A 17,789-nucleotide genomic window follows, 5' to 3' on the forward strand; every position below is an offset into this window, starting at 1 on the left:
TGTCCCACAAACTTCATGAATTGAGTGACCAAATTATTATTATTTATATTTTTGAAGGGATTATTGAAGGGATCTGGCAATCGACTAACAACTGGGCTCCTACTTACTGCTCGGTAAAGAGGCATGTGGAGTAAGGGAACTTGCCTAAGGTTTCGCCCTGCCCGGGAATTGAACCCGGGTCCTCTCGTGCTCTAGTGCTCCAGCCAATACATTACATGACACCGCAAATGACACTTTGAAAGTGGTTGCTGGGAATTGGGTGAAATAATTCTGATGTCCCTTCAGCTTTCTCCACTCCACCGAGACCAAGAGCTCAACGTACGAGTCCGACACTACCAGCTTTACCAACCTGTACTCGGCTGCATCATCGGTATAACGATTCTGTGATCAGAAAAACATTTAGGGTTTGTTATATTTGGCTGCTTCATTTTGATAATTTTTAATACTGGGTTATATTTAACAAAAATGTTAGCCATCACATGCTCTGAACTGACCTTTCAGAAGCTGTTTTGCCAATGTTTGATGTTTCACTTGGTGCATTTTTATCAAGCTTTTATATTTGTTTTTACTTGTTTACTTTTCTCTTGGCCAAACGTTTGATCTGAACTCAAGCTGCGCTTAGATTAGGAGCAGGAACACGAGACCTTATTCTGCTGCGGAGAGGATTCACCTGCTCTGTCTGCAGCTGGCATCAGAGCCTCCCATCTCTCTGAACATCTGCTGCCCCCCTATTTCTCCAGCCCGCTGAGATTCTGCCCCTACAGCAGTCAAACAGTATGAAACTGCTCTCTGTGTTGGTACTTGGCACGCAGATCTTTCACTGCCTTTCTGCAGTGGCTCAAGGCCAACAGCCCTCCTACAGAGCACTCTCTTGCAACGCTTTGAGGGTAGTGGCTGCAGCAGATCTGGCAGTTGAGCAAATGAATGCTGAGCGATCAGGAGGTTACAAGTATATCCTCAACAAGATCGAAAACGCTCAGGAGAAGAGGGGGGTGAGTAGCACTACAACAACAACTTGCATTTATACAGCGCCGTTCACTTACGATAACATTTCAGAGTACTTCACAGAAGTAGGGTTGGATGCTGAGCTAGGAGCAAGGTGGCCAAAAGCACGGTTGGAGAGGTAGGTTTTAAGCAACAGGGCATTACTCTGATACTTGTGGAACGTTACGTTATTTGGGGAATCACCACAAGGGAAAGTTACATTCAATTTTGTAACAACTGGACAAACAAGTTGCAAAACATCAATAAATCAAAGCAGGATCTATAAGCGGTTGCTTTCTGATTAGTGACTGTTGCTTTCACAACAATTCAGCTTTTAGCTCATTGAAACGTTAGGTGAAGAGGTCCAGTGAAGCATATCACCACTGATAAAAAGAGTGGCAGAGAAATAGAAGTCAAGAAGTTATATGATACCAAGCTTGGCTTTCAAAAGCTAGTAGTTGCAGGAGGATTTGAAGACTGCAGCAGGTGAAGACTTCTCCAGTTTAATGTTCCATAAAAGAGGAAAGTAAAGCAATATATTACCAGAATATGAATTATTGAGCAGAATAGGATGGTCTAAGTCTCTGGGGTGGATCACAGCGCCTTATCACCTCTTCGAGACATCTCAAAGCGCTGCACAGAATATACTGTAAAGTGAATCTTCCTTTTCCTTTCAGAAAGGCGGGTCATCCTCCTTGTTCTTAGAATTTGAGGTGCTGGAGACTCGGTGCCACTCACTGAATCCCAAACCTGCATCGGAATGCCAAATCAGGTCGGGCCGTGAAGCTGTAAGTCTCCTCCGTGTCACCTTGCCTGGAAATTCTCACTTTAATACAGCTTAGAATTATTGCAAACCTATGTCAGTGAAGAGTGCAGCTCAATGCAGACACGTTACTATATGACTAAGTTCACGCTCAAAACAGAGCCACCACAATCAATTGAGTTTTGGGCTTAGAAATAATATGCTTTTTTATCCACCGATTCTGGGAAGCACAGGAGGGGTACATAACTTACTGCGGGTTAGTTTTTATATAATTGTACAATATCCTGCTGGTACAAATCTGATCTAACAATTTCCTCACACGTGTATTGAAATGTTCGCTCAATTCCATCTTCATAATAATAATATTACTTACATTTGATATAGGGCCTTATCACGTCATTGAAACGTTTCAATGCGCTTCATAGAATATAATGTAAAGTGGAGTGACTGTGGGCAAAAAACGGCAGCCAAATGTACACAGCATTTTTTTAAAAAAAGAGAATATTACACCTGGAAAGCGATCCGCCAATCAACTAACTACCAGATTGCTACTTACTGCTAGGTAAACAGAGGCATGTGGAGTAAGGAAACTTGATTAGGGTTTCGCCCTCTCCGGGAAACCAACCCAGGTCCTCTGCCTCTCTTATATGTGAATCTGTGTCTCTTATTTCAGAATTCTGGGGACTGCAAAGTGAAATTGCAGATGAATTCAACAAGAAAGGTTCATGTTCAGAGCTACAGGTGCTTAATCTCCCCAGGTAGGCCAGTATTCTGTATATATAATTAGCACAATAGGCAAGAGTTATGATAAAGAACACCAGGAGACTAACTCCCTAGTTTGGTGATGTCAAGACTAGAGCGACTTTCTATGCTTTAAGTGTATTACCTTATTAAGTGGATTGCCATTCAATCTGCTCCTCTGTCCTCAGCACACGTCTCTCGATTGTAATTCTTTAGTGCATCTCCCACTCTGTTTCTATATATTTTCTTTCTCCCCACCTCTGATCCTTCAGCGTGGTTTTATACTTTTATTTACAAAACTGTACTTTCTGAATAAGTTTTTTTAATATGCAGTAATATCCTGTTTTTGTTGTCAAGTGATTGAGGGGGACAAAGAGCTTCGGTCAGGCTATTACTTTTGATGTGTAAAGGCTGAGAGCTCAAATGGCCTCCAACAGAATATACTTTCTGCGTGTGCTTTTTTCAAGATTCGGATGATATGATTTTAAGAAGATGTCCAGGCTGCCCCTATCGAATACCTTTGAACAACACAGACGCCACACATTCTGTCATGATCGCATTGCAAAAATATAACAGGAAAAGCAACAGGACAAACTATTTTGCCTTGCATGAAATAACAAAAGCTTCCTCTCAGGTATGTCTTAAACTGAACATAAACTTCATAGAAAATAGTTTAACAGAATTTTGTTCCTCTTATTTTCCGACACCTGTGAGCAATTGACCTTACACAGACTCCTTGATGCTCAATTCCTAAATGCTTTGAACTGAATGACCCATTCAGATTTCAGATCTGATGCTGTGATTTGTACTATTTTACCTTACCTTAGTTGGATAATGGTAGGAATGTTACAAGCGAGCTTGATTATGCAAAGCATTATGTGTGATTTTATTTCAGATTGTTGCTGGGAAAAATGTATTTGTTGAATTTGCGATCCAAGAGACTGCATGCAGTAAAGCTTCCCAGCGTCCAGACTGTCAGGCAGGGTTGGGAGCATTGAAGTCTACTGTAAGTGTGGAAATTTTGGATCAATGGGAACAATATGAAAGGGTATGGGAAATTGAGATTGGAGGAGGTAATTCCAGTGGGGTAACTAGCACCAGCACAGGCTCAATGGGTTGATTTTTTGATCCAGTGTTTGCAATTTCTATCCAAGATGCAAACTTGCAATATCTTCTTCCCTGACCCACACTGGCTTCGATCAATTGAGGTTATTTTGCACAAAATTGTTCTTATTTAACAGAACATCTCAAAAAAACGAGGGTGATCCTTTCACAAATGATACATCAGATTTGGTTACTGAATAGTTCCCAATCAGCATCGCATTCCTACCATGCAATTCCGTGTTTGTAATGTCTCCATCTATATTAACCAAAGAAACCCACAGAGGCAGCAACTATCATTCAAAGATATTCCGGGTAGAGAGCTATTTTCTTTGCTCTGATTTGACCTCTGCCTTTCTTTCTGTCCAGCACACGGGCTTGTGTACCGCCTCTGTCTATATGCCCATTTTTGGGAAAGAGAAGATTGAAGTGAACTGTGAACTCTATGAACCGCAGGTAACATATCACTTTTAGACCCAAATGTTTTTAACTTTCAAGAACTATTTCATTGGCAGAACTTGCACCATTGCTTCTCAGAATTTTTTTTCTGAGCTCCAAATATCATGTTCCACATACTCTTACTTACGTCTCACCTGCTGAAAATAAAACTCATCGCATTCAACAACAACTTGCATTTACATAAGCCCTTCACGCATGATAGCGGCTCAGAGCGCATTCATTTGTTTACGACCCTCTAGATTCTGGGTTCCCCAAATGGTTTAGTGGTTAAAGGTGCCACCTGCCATAGCACTAAAATATCTGGACCAGAAGATCAGAAGAAGATTTGAATGCTGCTTTGTGCTGAATGAGCTGGTCTCGGTTGCGGCAGCAGTTAAGATGTCAAACGTGGTGTTAACACAGCGTTGCTTGTCGTTATGCTTGCCCAGTGTCCTTACTGAAATGTTCTTTGAGGAGATAATGAGATTCAGCACTGACACACTCCTCAGTCGAACAGCCTGCCAACACTGACATAACAAATTAGCCACTTGGAGAACTAACCAGCAGTCGTCAGCACTTTCATGAGAGAGAAAGGAAAGAAAATTGGCAAAGAGAGACCTTTGAAACCCCTCACTTTGCAGTCTATGTTTCCATATATTACACACGGTATCATAAAACCTCACCTTGGAGCCTTCTAATCACCGCTGGTGTCCTGCAAACCTAACTCTCATTTTGTTAAAATCCATGAAGATGTTGACATGGTCTTTCTAATACCGTAGGTGGTGGCCAATACAAGGAAGAGTGTGAATAAAGGAGGGATCAAGAGAGGTCGTGCTAAAGAAAAGGGACGTGTCTCAAGGAGCAGGCGGCAATCACCTTCACATAAAGGCCAGCCACATGTCAAGAAGCAGCCAAGTGGCAGAGCTGCAACTACAAGGAGAATTGAATCATCCGAGGAGGTTCAAGGGTCTTTTGGCTTTGTTATCGGTACTGGAGGTACAAATGGGAACTCCCAATCTCAAACATTCCCAATACTGCCCCCGCCTCGAACAGCCTGCCCAGGGAGGGCCCGTTACACTAGACCAGGCTTCCAGCCTATCTGATCTTGTTTTGTGATGCCTCCCAAGAGAAGTGAGCCAATCAATTCCTCCTGATAAGAAAACAATCTGCATTGACGCAAAAACAGCGCGGAATTCAGAGACGAGTCATTTCATGTGGACTGAACCAAGCTGAAAGCAAAGTCTGTAAATGATGCCTGCGTTTGATTAATTAAAGTTAAAATAAAAAAAACTACAGATGCAATAAAGTGTCTAATCTCAGAGTTGCTAGTGCACCAACTGTTAGACTTAGCACTAATATTCTTACTCTATGCCTACCCTCATTACAAGGCTTTCAGGTATAAGGCGACCTTTGTCAGAGAGGAGGTGGGTTTTGAATCTGAAGCCTGAGTTGATTGCAATGCAGATCCATGACATTTGGGGAGCAAATGCGCAAATACTCAATCAAAGATTTACAGAACTCTAGTCAGTTGTTGCTGAAATGTATCCTTAAATAGCAATAAAGTACCTCTGTGTTGTTACATCTTTCAAAACACCAGAAATGAATTCAGAGGAAAGATCAAACATCAGCATTCAAAGATAACTCCACAGATTACAGTATTTCGAAACAATTGCACATAAGGATAGAGAGAGCAAACTCGCCCCCTTTTGGGAAAGTAAGGGACTTCAGATGGTATCCAGATGCAAACAGCTGATATTTATTACTGAGATATTGTCTGAATTTCCACAGGGTAATTTTCCCCGAGTGGTAATGTAACATTCAGACTGATGATACACCCGAGGAAATGTTGTCTCACTGAGCGGACTAGTTTTCTACGTTTTCAGCTCATGCACTGAGATGCTGAAACAAAGACCAATAACTGAAATATTTACAATAGCTTTATTTCTATAATATCTACTGAAACCACTCAAATAAGTACCTTAAACACAATACAAAAGCGTGATGTTTTCTTCCTTATTCTTTTCTCTTCCTATTCTCTCTTTGCTCTATTTTAATCTACAATTGATATTGATCGGCAAGAGCTCTTTGTTCCTTCTTACTGACTTGGGATTCTGAGGCCAACCTACTGCAGCCTGACTGACATCAGCTAAACAGCACAGTTCAATGCATCATATTTCATTGAGCTACTGGCTTATAAAACTCCAGTGTACAAATCAAATTGGAATCTGAACATTGTACGCATGTAGAAGCTTATCTGAAGGGAACCTGGAAAATCATAGATACTATAGCATTGGAGGAACTTGACCTCCGAGACTAGAAGGTCCACACATGTAATGGCAACACAAGTAATGGTCTTCAGCGGTCCAAGACACTACGAGTGAAAGGTACTATATAAATTCAAAATGTTGTTGTTGTTGACCTCTTGAGCCTAAGCTGTCACCTTAACTGCTTGATACAGTACCCAACTACTTTCTCCCAATTCCCTGCTCTTTTTGCTTCCCATGCTCTTGTATATTATTTCAGAAAATCATTCAACATAAGAACATAAGAATTTGTCAGGCGAAAGAAGACCAAGGCCCATCTCGTTTGCCTTCCATTATCCTGGCAGTCGCTTGACACGTCATGTCCCAAACTATATATTGTATATCCTGAGATATTAGTCTCTAACAGAAATCTATCTGATTTGTTCTTGAAACAAACAACACTTTCTGCTTCCACCGTCTTCCTTCAAAACTATACAAGCACAATCATTATTTCATAAGGACCACCAAAATATATAGTAAAAAGGTTGATGGTGGGTAGGCTCCAAATTCCTATTACATGTCTGGACCTTCTAGTCTACTAATAAGAGATAAAGACAGACGGATCAATCCAGTCACAGAGTGAACTTTTCCTTGATAATTCTTTCCAGTCAATCCATCCAGACAAGTAATGGGGGAGCACTGCCACCTGGTGCCAAAATAATAGTATGCATTAATCTACCACAAACTGAGGTTAGGGGTTCATTGAAAACTCCACTGGAGTCTCAGTTACAGAATTTCCTAAGTGTCAAATCAAGCTCAGGTATTCAATATCTTCTGGGGGCAAGTGTATAGCTTTTTGAAATCAATAATTGTCAGTTTCAGTTTCACCAATTCTTTAAAATATCCAACTCATTATTTTTAATTTATTCGTGCATTTGTTGTATTCAGATCACCAGTTTTTGCTTCAATTATTATCAGTCAAAATAACCTTCGACATAGAAATAATAATAATACTAGAGGGTGACGAAAAAGTCGTGAAGCTACCCTATTATCTAAAAAATATTTCAACATTTCTTTAATACTTATTAGACATCGTAATGGTATCACAACCTTTTGGTCACCCTGTTATAATAATAGTCCTTGCATTTGTTGTAGAAACCTTTCATGTCAGGAGGAGGTTTCAAAGCACTTCAAAGGATTTAGGCATTTGTAGGAGAACATGGTAGCCAATTTTCACAAAGCAATATCCCACAAACAGCGATAAAATGAATGAACAATTTCCTATGAACAGCAGCATTAACTTCCGACCGATTTGCAAATGTCAAACAGGTCACTTCCACCGAAACTTTAGGATTTGTTTGAGAATATCCATTGCTCCAACAGGTAGTCTGATGCTTGGTAATTAAGATGGGGGGAGTAAAAATTGGTAAGTTTGCATGACTATCCTGAAATTATCACTGAAACAGCCTCAACTACCGCACAAAGGACAATTCTGTTCTCTGATATTAATGTGTCTCTTTTGCCGTATCTGGCCGAGTCTGCAATCTCTGCAGAAAAACTGTCAACAACAGCATTTTCAGGATGACCTTCATCTGATCTGGATAAAGTCATATGGAGTTCTTATTTTTTGCTGATTTGGGTTAGGTAGATTAGGCCCCATTATCTCCCTTTACGGTTGACATTCAGTTACGTTGGAAATTTGTTAGTAGTTCATGTTAGAGAAAAATCAAGAGGAATATTAGAAATTACAACAAGACAACAACAACAAGATTCCATTTATAGAGCGCCTTTCACGTCGGGAGGACGTCCCGACATACATATAATCTGTGTTTATGGTTCTTTGGGGCTCTAACTGCAGGAACCAAGTCTTCGTCATGAATCTGTTAGCTGTGTTTCTGACCTGTGCTCAGCTTGTTAATCCTCATGTTCTTGCTTATCGACAACTCAGTATTTTTGGAGCAATTCCTTGTGATGCAGTGGGAGCAGTGACAGCTGCTGACCTGTTCGATTGGTCACATTAACAGTGCTCGAAGGGAAGGGTATAGTACAGTCTGAACAGAGTCAACAATGCCCAAGAAAAACAGGTGAGTTGAAGACTCGGGTTCATGTTAAGAAATCACAATAAAAACTCTTTACCCAACTTGTATTGAAGTGGGGTCCAATTCTGATTCATTTAAAATTTACAGTTGAAAGTGCTCCTTTGGTGTTCAGACATATCTTAATAATAATAATTTAGTCACTCAATTTGTGGGACACTGCTGTGCACAATTGGCTGCCGCGATTCTCCACAAATATACAGTCGCTTCACTTTACAGTATATTCTGTGAAGCGTTTTGAGACGTCGAGAAGACGTTAAAAGCGCTATATAAAATACAAGGATTATTATTACTATTATTATGCTTGGTGGTAAATTAAGTGAGCAACGACAACAACAAAAGTACATTTGTACAGTGCCTTTCATGTCGGGAGGACGTCCCAAGGCGCTGGACAGATAGAGTTTCGGACAGCCTCACTAACGCATAACACAAAGCCATATGAATGAAGAAGACTTGACACAGAGTATCGTTGAGAAGTTAAGATGAACTGTTGCCTGCAACAAACTGTAACAAACTGTGCCATGTTCCACAGGTCTCGAAATGGCTTGCAGTATAACTAAATGTACATGATTACAGTAGAACATTGTAAAGTAACGGTTTATGTCTTTCCACTTGCTTTGCAGTAGCACAAATATTTATTAATTAACCCATTAATCGTATCTGAGTAAAATACTGAGTAAGTATCTGCTTTAGGGAGAGTACTACAGGATTATAGGGATAAATGCAGAATAAGATGACTAAATACTCTTTGGTACAGTGAACTGCAATGGCGTAGTATCAGATGCCTACCATGAGAGGAAGAGTAAAGCATTCATTCAAGCCCAGTTACAGTACCATGGGTTACTCCATTTTAATTGATTTGGCAATGTCCAGAGCGGAAATTCACAAGAGAAGTTCGGATGAGGAAGAGCCTTCATCCAATTTGATCTCATCCTTACAGAATACTTACCCTGTTGTCCTCCCATTATAAGCATCTTGATAGGACTGCTTTAATCTCCGACTGCCAACAGCTTCAGGGCAAGGAATATCTCCCTGGAGTGGATAGTTTTAATAATTTTAACGCGTGAAATACGGCAGTGGAACAGAAATAGTGTTAGTTCTGTCATATTAACTCTAAGCTATAGAAACACAATATTTTGCAAACATCAATCATATTACAGCAACAAAGTATCTCCTGATGCATGCATGAGTTAAAGTTATTGCTGTATTATTGGTAAATATTTCTTATCATGAGCTGAAATCTTCAAACAAAAATAATAAGCAGAGTTCCCTGTAGCGCCTCAAGGGTTAATTGCTCAAAAGGTGTGAAAGTGTAGAGAAATTAAATTTAGAATTTGCCCACAAAAATGTAATCAAATCACTTCATAGTATACTCGGTGAAGCTCTTTCAGACGTCTCGAAGACGTGATGAGGGGCTATGTCAAATGCAAGGATTATTATTATTGATTATATATCATAATTAATTTTGAGATTTCATATTTAATACAATATACACACTTATATTCTTCTTTTACAGCTTCTAGGTTCTGTGAGGCTTCTCTCAAATCTGTGGGTCTTGATGAAATCATTGACGTAACCTGTGAGATATGCAACAAAGGTTAGTGCAAATTTTTCTTTCTGCTCATTCAATCCTCTAAACTGGGAGGAATCCCAGTTCTTAAATATTCATTCTTGATTTGTCCTAACACTGTTTCACTTTCCTCTAACCTTCAGTGCCACTGTTCTCCCTTTCCACATCGCCTGCTGTGTGCTATTCTTTCTTACCCTTTTGCTAGATTTGATTTTGTGTTACATTCGGTCACAGAGGGTGACAGCCAAAGGATTAAGTGGCCAAATGGATTATGAATACAATAATCTGGGCCAAAGGCAGATGTTTATGGCAAAGAGGAAGAGATCAGTTTCAGGCTCTGAATTCCGAAAGCCAAGGAGGCCCAGAAAAGAGGACACATCATCATCATCATCATCATCGGAATCTTCAGAAGAAGACGGTGACATGAGGTCCAGTAACACATTATCGCAGTTTCCCAAATCTTCGTCCACACGCTCTAACCTGCCCAGAGCAGTGAGTTTGAATGAGAGAGAGATTATATCCATACAACACCAATCAACTACCAACACACAATGCTGAAACATATGCCAGTAAGATGAATGATAATAAAATAAAATGACAATAGAAATGACTGTTTTAATCAGGATATAACATGTCACTCAATAACAATTATCCAGTGTCTGAATAATCTCTCTACCTCAATGAATATTCTTAAGAAAAAATAACGAGAAGCAACCCTTTTCTATACAGGCCTTTTTTTTTATTCTTACTAAAATCTGTTCATTTTAATAAACTTGAGAGACAACAGCTCAGTATATGTGGGCAAAACAGATACAACCTTATTATAGCATTATAGAAGATGAAAATACCAACCAAAATTAAATGGGGTCCGACAGAAGTTTGATGAGTGTAAATATTGAGTGTAATCTGAAGCTTTAAACATACTCACATGCCTTCCCTTAAAATTTCTAAAGATTCCAAATTGGTTAACAATTTTCGGTGAGTAACAAACAAGATATCAAACTATACTGTGGCTAATGAAGAACGTACTTTCTGGTAATAAAAGCTTACATGTTAGACTATAAAGCAGTAAAGAAATTAATTCAGTGAAACTCTTTTAGTGAAAGCCTATAAAAAGAAACACATTATTACTGGAAATGAACATTGTGTTCTACTTCATACACGTTCAAACCGCATTTTGGGTTATGAACATAGCTGGGCTGTGTAGTTCTTGGCGAACTGTTTATAATGCAAATAGCTGCTTGATTATTTTTCTTTCTTAGATAACTTCATGCTGCCCATCTAGAGAATGGCCCAGTTTCAAAGCAATATAGCATGTGGTAAAACAACAGGCACGATAGCTCAGTATTCGTTCACTCGCTCAGCTAAGCCAGGAATGAAAATAATTGTGTCAGATGATGGATTCCTTATTTAAAATGAAACAATGACCCTTTCTAACTCAGTACAACGTCTCCAAGAACTTTCTGTGGTATAAGTACCTTCTACTTAGACAGATTTGTAAACACTTTGCCACAGCTTCATCGTATCATGCCACGAAAAGGAATATTTAACACAAAATTACAGAACATGTTTATTCCCACAATCCTCCTCACATCAAGTGAAACAATCTTACATTGCTACCACCACCGCCAATTGCGCACAGCGGTGTCCCACAAACAGTTGTGGATTAAGTGACCAAGTTACTAAATTTTTTTTGAAAATTATTCATTTATTTTTTGAAGGTAGTATTACTCCCTCCCAGAAAAGCAATGGAGTCCTGTAGCTCAGTGGTTAGAACACTCGCTTTGCAAGTCAGAGACCTGAGTTCAATTCCAGGCAGAGGGCGAAATCTTGGGCAAGTTTCCTTACTCCACACAGAGCCTGATAATAATCCCCCCAAAACCAAAACCAATAATAAATTGGTCATTTTCAATCTACGACTGTTTGTGGGACATTGCTGTGCGCAATTGGCTGCCGCGTTCGCCCACAAATATACAGTCAATTCACTTTACAGTGTGTTCTGTGAAGCGCTTTGGGACATCTTCCCGACATGAAAAGCGCTATATCAAATGCAAGGATTATTATTATTATTATTATTAATTCATCAATCGACTAACAACCGGGTTCCCACTTACTGCTGGGTAATCAGAGTAAGTAAATATTCCCAAAGTTTCACCCTCCCGGAAATTGAACCCAGATCCTCTCGCGTGTGAGGCGAGTGCTCTAACTACTAATCTACAGGACTCCACACACAGGACAGTATCAACATTCTTCCACCATCACCAGCCAATCAGCTAAGAAGTTGACAGGAGGAGGGGTGGAGGAGAAATTCCTTGTACGCTAAGAGCAGGCTGACCTGATAAAATGAGCTCCGTCTCTCTCATTTCCTGAGTACGGCTCAAGAAGAAGTGTTAGAAGCATTGTTGTGCGATATGAAGGCTCTTCTAGTATTTGTGGTTTGGGCTCAGCTGTCCAGTTCACGGGCTGAGCCCTCTCCTCAGCCCATTGCTCCTTTACTCTTGGATTCCACTAATTGCAACGACTCTAATACAATAAAGGTGTCAGGTTTGGCTCTGCAGGAAATCAATAGAAACCGCAGGGAAGGTTATATCTACAACCTGGTCAGCATCAGGAGCGCTCTGAAACAGTCTCAGGTGAATGAACATCATCTTGAATGCTGTATACAAGCAGGTTGAGAATGCTCTTTCACTAGTGGTTTCTCCGATCATTTTCATAATGTGCATTATGACTAACAAACTGTATTAGAAAATAGATCTGTAGATTGTTTCTCGTAAGTTTCAGAGGGATTGACAAGTTGATCTATATCGGCAGAGGATGTTTGACAGCGATCCAGTTTTGTGAATGTTAAACACCCATTGGAACGAGGAAGAGATTTCACTTTGATGTTTAAAATTAATTAATTAAATAATTAAATATCATTCGATGCACAATCAGCTGGCGCAGTTGCTGGTGGTAATCGAGAGACACGATGGTGATGCAAGTTATATTGTCAGGACAGTGGTTCTGGTCAGCAGACCCTCTTTTTCTTTTGCCCATCAGCCATCCAGATGACAATTGGCCATTCACTTCTTAAACTGCAAGGATTATTATTAATTATTATTATTTTTATTGATAGCGTATTGATTGATAAGATGTTTTTGTGTTTTACCGTGTGTCGTGACTGTGATTTGCAGGGTAATGCAGGCATGGTGTATTATCTGACTCTTGGTGTTGATGAAACGGAATGTCACGTGCTGAGTAGGAAAGACTGGAGATCATGTGAGAGTAGGATGTTCCATCAATCGGTAAGTGTGAATTTCTCAATTCAGAAAGATCTAAGAAGACGCTAGAGGCAAAACCCAGAACAGACTGCGAATCTGAGTCCCTACAAACACTTAGACTCATAGGTAGTAATGATGGTAATGATAGGCATCTTAATATTTACTACGTGGGCTACAAAAGATTCAAATTTATCTGATGGAAAAGGCACCTGCTTTATTATTGTTTTGCTTTCCCATTGTAATAAAAGTTTCTTTAAATAAAGTACTTAAAGGGCAACTGTCTCAGTGATTTGCACCAGGTATAATACGTTTTAACGCTGTAATTTGATAGAGGATCAGATTAAAAGAACTCACACAATTGCTATACTCCTTCCAAATTTCTCCTCCCCTCCATCTCGTCTGAAAATTGCTGACACCTGTTTGGACATGGCTCCAGGGTTGGCAAATATCTGGCAATACCTCAAATAAATGGCTCATTCCTTTCATAAAAAATGGAGCTTGATAGGACCTACAAAAGGATAATTATAAAATTTAAATCAATCTGACACCAATGTTCACTGACTACAGAATTCATTGATGCTCTGAGGAGCTTGTCAGTATCATTTATAATTTTGTGTGAATTACAGGGAAAATTTGTCCAACATATTGTAATGAATTTACTTTTAGAGTTCTAAAATCAGTCCCTTGTTGGTTTAATGGAATACTTGATACTGATATGAATCTCACTGTATTGTGTTCTGTTTGCGCAAGGTTGCAGGTGAATGTAACGCAACATTACACATCAACAATCTAGAAAGGATTGTCTGCTTGCATGACTACAACTGTTCCTTAACCTCAGGTGAAGTAGATTTAATATGTAAAACTTCAAATGAAATGTTAAACTGAGGCCCCATCTGCCTGTACAGGTGGATATTAAAGATCCAATGGTGCCATTCAAAAAGGGAAGAGAGTTTACCCCCATTCAGGAGAACTTCTCCTGGTCAATAATTTCCCAAATAAAATTAGTCATTTGCTTCACGGCTGTTTGTGAGACATTGCTGTGCACAAAATTGACTGCCGCATTTGGCTTCAAAACACAAAGGCATTACACTTTACAGTATATCCTGTGAAGCGCTTTGGGACATCCTCCCAATGTGAAAAGGTTTCTTTTTGGTTTGCTTCTACTCACTGCAGTCTCCTCCAAAGGTTGCTCAGCTCACTGGAGAAAAAGTGAATCGCACAACAGGAGGTGAGGAGATTCTCCTGAATTCACATCACTCCTTGTGCAGAAGCAGCGAGTTTGTGATTGTGTGTGGCCACGATCAGTGATACAGGCACACAGATTGGGATCACACATGTGGCAAATACACCCTGTGGGACAGCAGTGTAGTGAGTTTTTAATGGGCTATTTAAGTATCTGTCTGTCTCCACTTCTTACAGCTTTCTGGGGCAGAGCATTCCACATCTTCACAAACCTCTCCGTGAAGAGATGCTCGCTCTCTGACCACAGTTCTAACGCATTCCTAGAACCCTAAAACGATATGTTTGTGTTGCAGCTGATCGACGCACCGTGAGTGAAATATGTCCAGATTGTCCGATAGATCGTGATGATAAGGAGAATGAATCATCAATCAACAGTGCTAACAAGGCTCTTACAAATTACAACCAAAATAGTAACAATACCAAATATTTCAACCTTCTCAATGTCACCAAGTATTCATTTCAGGTGAGCTACTTTACTTTTGTAATCAGATCGTACAATATTCCTTGTTTATTTTTGCCAGATGGACCAGGATACAGAACACATTTTTTAAAAAAAGCTTTAGTGATGGGAGGACGGTAAGATGGGTATTCTGGAGGATGAGATCAAATGAGCTGAAGGACTGTTTTCATCCTAACTACTCTTGCGATCTTGTGATTATTAAGATGCATCACAACTGAGCCCATTCCTTGGCTGATAAGAGGTAATCGGATACCTATCAAGAATGGGAGTCTTAGTTCATTTTTATCCTCCATACTCCAGGGCAAACATTACCTTGTATGCCCTTGTACGTCCAGCTCCATTAATCTAGTAATGTTTCCTTGTATTAAAGGCCATCCTGTTTTTCTTATGTTTCAGGGAATGTTTTTTGAAGCACATTTTGTGGAATTTACCATCGTGGAGACGGCGTGTTCAAAGAAACAGACTGTCAAAAACCTTTCAAAGTGCAAACCTTTAGCCCCTGGTGTTGCTGTACGTAATTATTGGGACTCTTCACTCTCAATGCAATTAAAAATCCTAAACAGTACAGTATCTAATTTGAAAGTGTGGGAAATGGTGCAATAGAGCTGCTCATCAAAGTTTATGTCTGAGGTACATATGTTGTTGCTGGAGGGAACTCTATTTAACATCTAAAGTATGCTGTATCTGACCCTGACCTGGGAATGAAGAATGCTGGCCCCAGGTTAACATTCGTTGTATTCCTCAACACTATTATCCCACATCTGAATAAGTACAGCATTTGCCCTCACAATAATTAGTTGCTTACAGAGATTTAATTACCAGTCTCCGAATGTGATGTTTTCCATTATTTGTAGCAATTTGGTTTCTGCAAAGCCTCAGTACAAATCGTCAACATGAAAGATGGTACAACTGTGACATGTGAGCTCTATCAGCCAGAGGTGAGCAAATACTTTTGTTATACTCTTTATTCAATCAGTTTATTTAGAGATCGCTCTTCTTGCTAAAAGTATAAGCTTAGCATTATAATTATTTTAGATTCTTTTGAAATATATTTTCAATTTTTTTCCCCTTACAATTTGGCTTCCCCCCGCTCCTAAAGGATTTTATTTATACTGGGAAGGTTTCACGTTACTCGGCTTCTGGTGCATTGCCTAAGTGGTTCTTCATAAGAAATGTTAGATGGTGGGTGTTACAGGCTATTTGACCTTATGGCTAGTAAAGTTGCCGTGTGACACTTCACCAAAAAAGCCCCAAGCTTCTTCCCTGGCTTTTGCTGAATGAACTGATTTCAGGGGTTTTTACTGGGCTAAGGAGAGGAAAATGACTCAGGATACATACTCTTGAGTGCTGTCCAGTGACCCCTGCTGAAAAATCATGTGTGGAATATCAAGACATTGAATGAGACCAAGATCAAGCTCGGTGATGATGCCCTTGTTGTTGAATAATTTGCCAGCACTTCTGGTCAGGGCACTCATCAAAATGGGCAGATGAGTGAGGCTATGGATGGTTCTGGTAACCATGGAACTTCACCACACCATGTGTCAGACCCACAGGTGAAAATGTGTAGTGAGGATACAGAAATTGAATGACCATCTACTTGATCGCAGCCTGGATTACTCTTATATTAACAGTTTGTCTGTTCAGTTTCTACTGTTGAACAGGCGAACAATTTTACCTGTCATTTACAAATCCCTTGAGCAATGGGCTGTTTGTATTTTTGGTTTGCACCGCTATGTGGAATCTTTTCTGCTTTACAGGAATACAGGGACCTGAATCATCCTGATCATTGTCGTAATCAAGCCCTTATAGAACAATTACCTAGAGATCCGAGAGCGATGAGAAAAGGCCAAACTTCAGGAATGCCAACCTTTATGCAAATGAATGAAACTGCAGAAAACCTTGTTGTGCTTCCATATTTTCCTTTGAAGCGATCTTCCTCAAGTTCTTGCCCATATTCTGTAGGAGGGACTAATTCTATCCGGTGAAAAACAAAGCACCCTTTATGATACTTTTACATCTATATAGAACTCCTTCAGGGTAAACCTTAGCATGGGTTTCTGAGGGATGTCTGAATGGAAAATGCATGAAAATCTGCAATTTGATTAAATCATCGAATATTTTCTTAACTTTTTAATAATGTGAGCTCAGTTGGAAATACTAACAATGAGTATTAATAACACTTTTACTTAGATTTAAGCAGGCCTCTTGGATGCATTCTGCTGTGTGTTTGACCCATAAGCTTTGCATTATCTATTTGTTACAATCCTGATATGTCAATAAAATCAACAGTGCTTTCAACATGGCTCAACTTGATTCATTTCCAGCAACAATCCTCTGTCTATTGAATTGATTTATGGGTTTGACAGGTTTAATGCACAGAATATGAAGGGCTACTACGATGGGGAAGAAACAATCAGATTTACTGATATACCTCTCACCCCTTGGAAACGATCTGAGTCAGTATCTTCTGGAAAGGGGAGAAAATTGAACCAGAGGCCCTCTTCAGAAATCATATAACAAAGGATTTCACACCTACGCCAAGATATCTGCTCAACTGCCCCATAGAGACAAAGAATATTCCAAACTCTAAATGTGCAAAACTGTAACCAACAGATTCTGTGGCATTGACCAATACAATGTGTCTGATCCTGAAAATAGAACTAACACAATGTGCAAAACTGTACACGGTGTCAGCTTTTGAAGTGTGAGAATCTCTGTGTTTTTAAAAAAAACTCTGAAACACATTTTAAAGGCAAATGGTTATTGATAAACTTTATGCTAAAGTCAGCTAATTTAATTTCTTTTTCAAATACACAAAAAGCCAGGCTAGCTGGACTAATTGGGGGGCGGGGGGGGGGGGGGGGGGGGCGGCGGGGAGGGAGGAGGCAGGG

General features: G+C 39.7%; 2 protein-coding genes across 2 annotated transcripts; both read left to right on the plus strand.

Moving 5' to 3' along the window:
- Positions 1-634: 634 nt before the first annotated feature.
- LOC103182231 (fetuin-B-like) lies at positions 635-5,304 on the plus strand. The gene is given in 7 exon segments (NM_001292642.1): positions 635-992; positions 1,662-1,772; positions 2,421-2,505; positions 2,956-3,122; positions 3,384-3,494; positions 3,959-4,045; positions 4,807-5,304. Coding segments are annotated over 7 exon segments (1,101 nt in total). The 5' UTR covers positions 635-776; the 3' UTR covers positions 5,131-5,304.
- A 6,899-nt stretch (positions 5,305-12,203) lies between these two features.
- On the plus strand, positions 12,204-17,196 carry LOC103182278 (fetuin-B). The gene is made up of 7 exons (XM_007899263.2): positions 12,204-12,569; positions 13,110-13,220; positions 13,947-14,034; positions 14,732-14,901; positions 15,295-15,408; positions 15,753-15,836; positions 16,656-17,196. Exons 1-7 carry the CDS (start codon positions 12,348-12,350, stop codon positions 16,881-16,883), a joined length of 1,017 nt encoding a protein of 338 aa, XP_007897454.1. The 5' UTR covers positions 12,204-12,347; the 3' UTR covers positions 16,884-17,196.
- The last annotated feature ends 593 nt before the right edge of the window (positions 17,197-17,789 follow it).

This window comes from Callorhinchus milii, unplaced genomic scaffold, assembly GCF_018977255.1.
Source record: "Callorhinchus milii isolate IMCB2004 unplaced genomic scaffold, IMCB_Cmil_1.0 Scaffold11, whole genome shotgun sequence".
In the NCBI taxonomy this organism is placed as follows: domain Eukaryota; kingdom Metazoa; phylum Chordata; class Chondrichthyes; order Chimaeriformes; family Callorhinchidae; genus Callorhinchus; species Callorhinchus milii.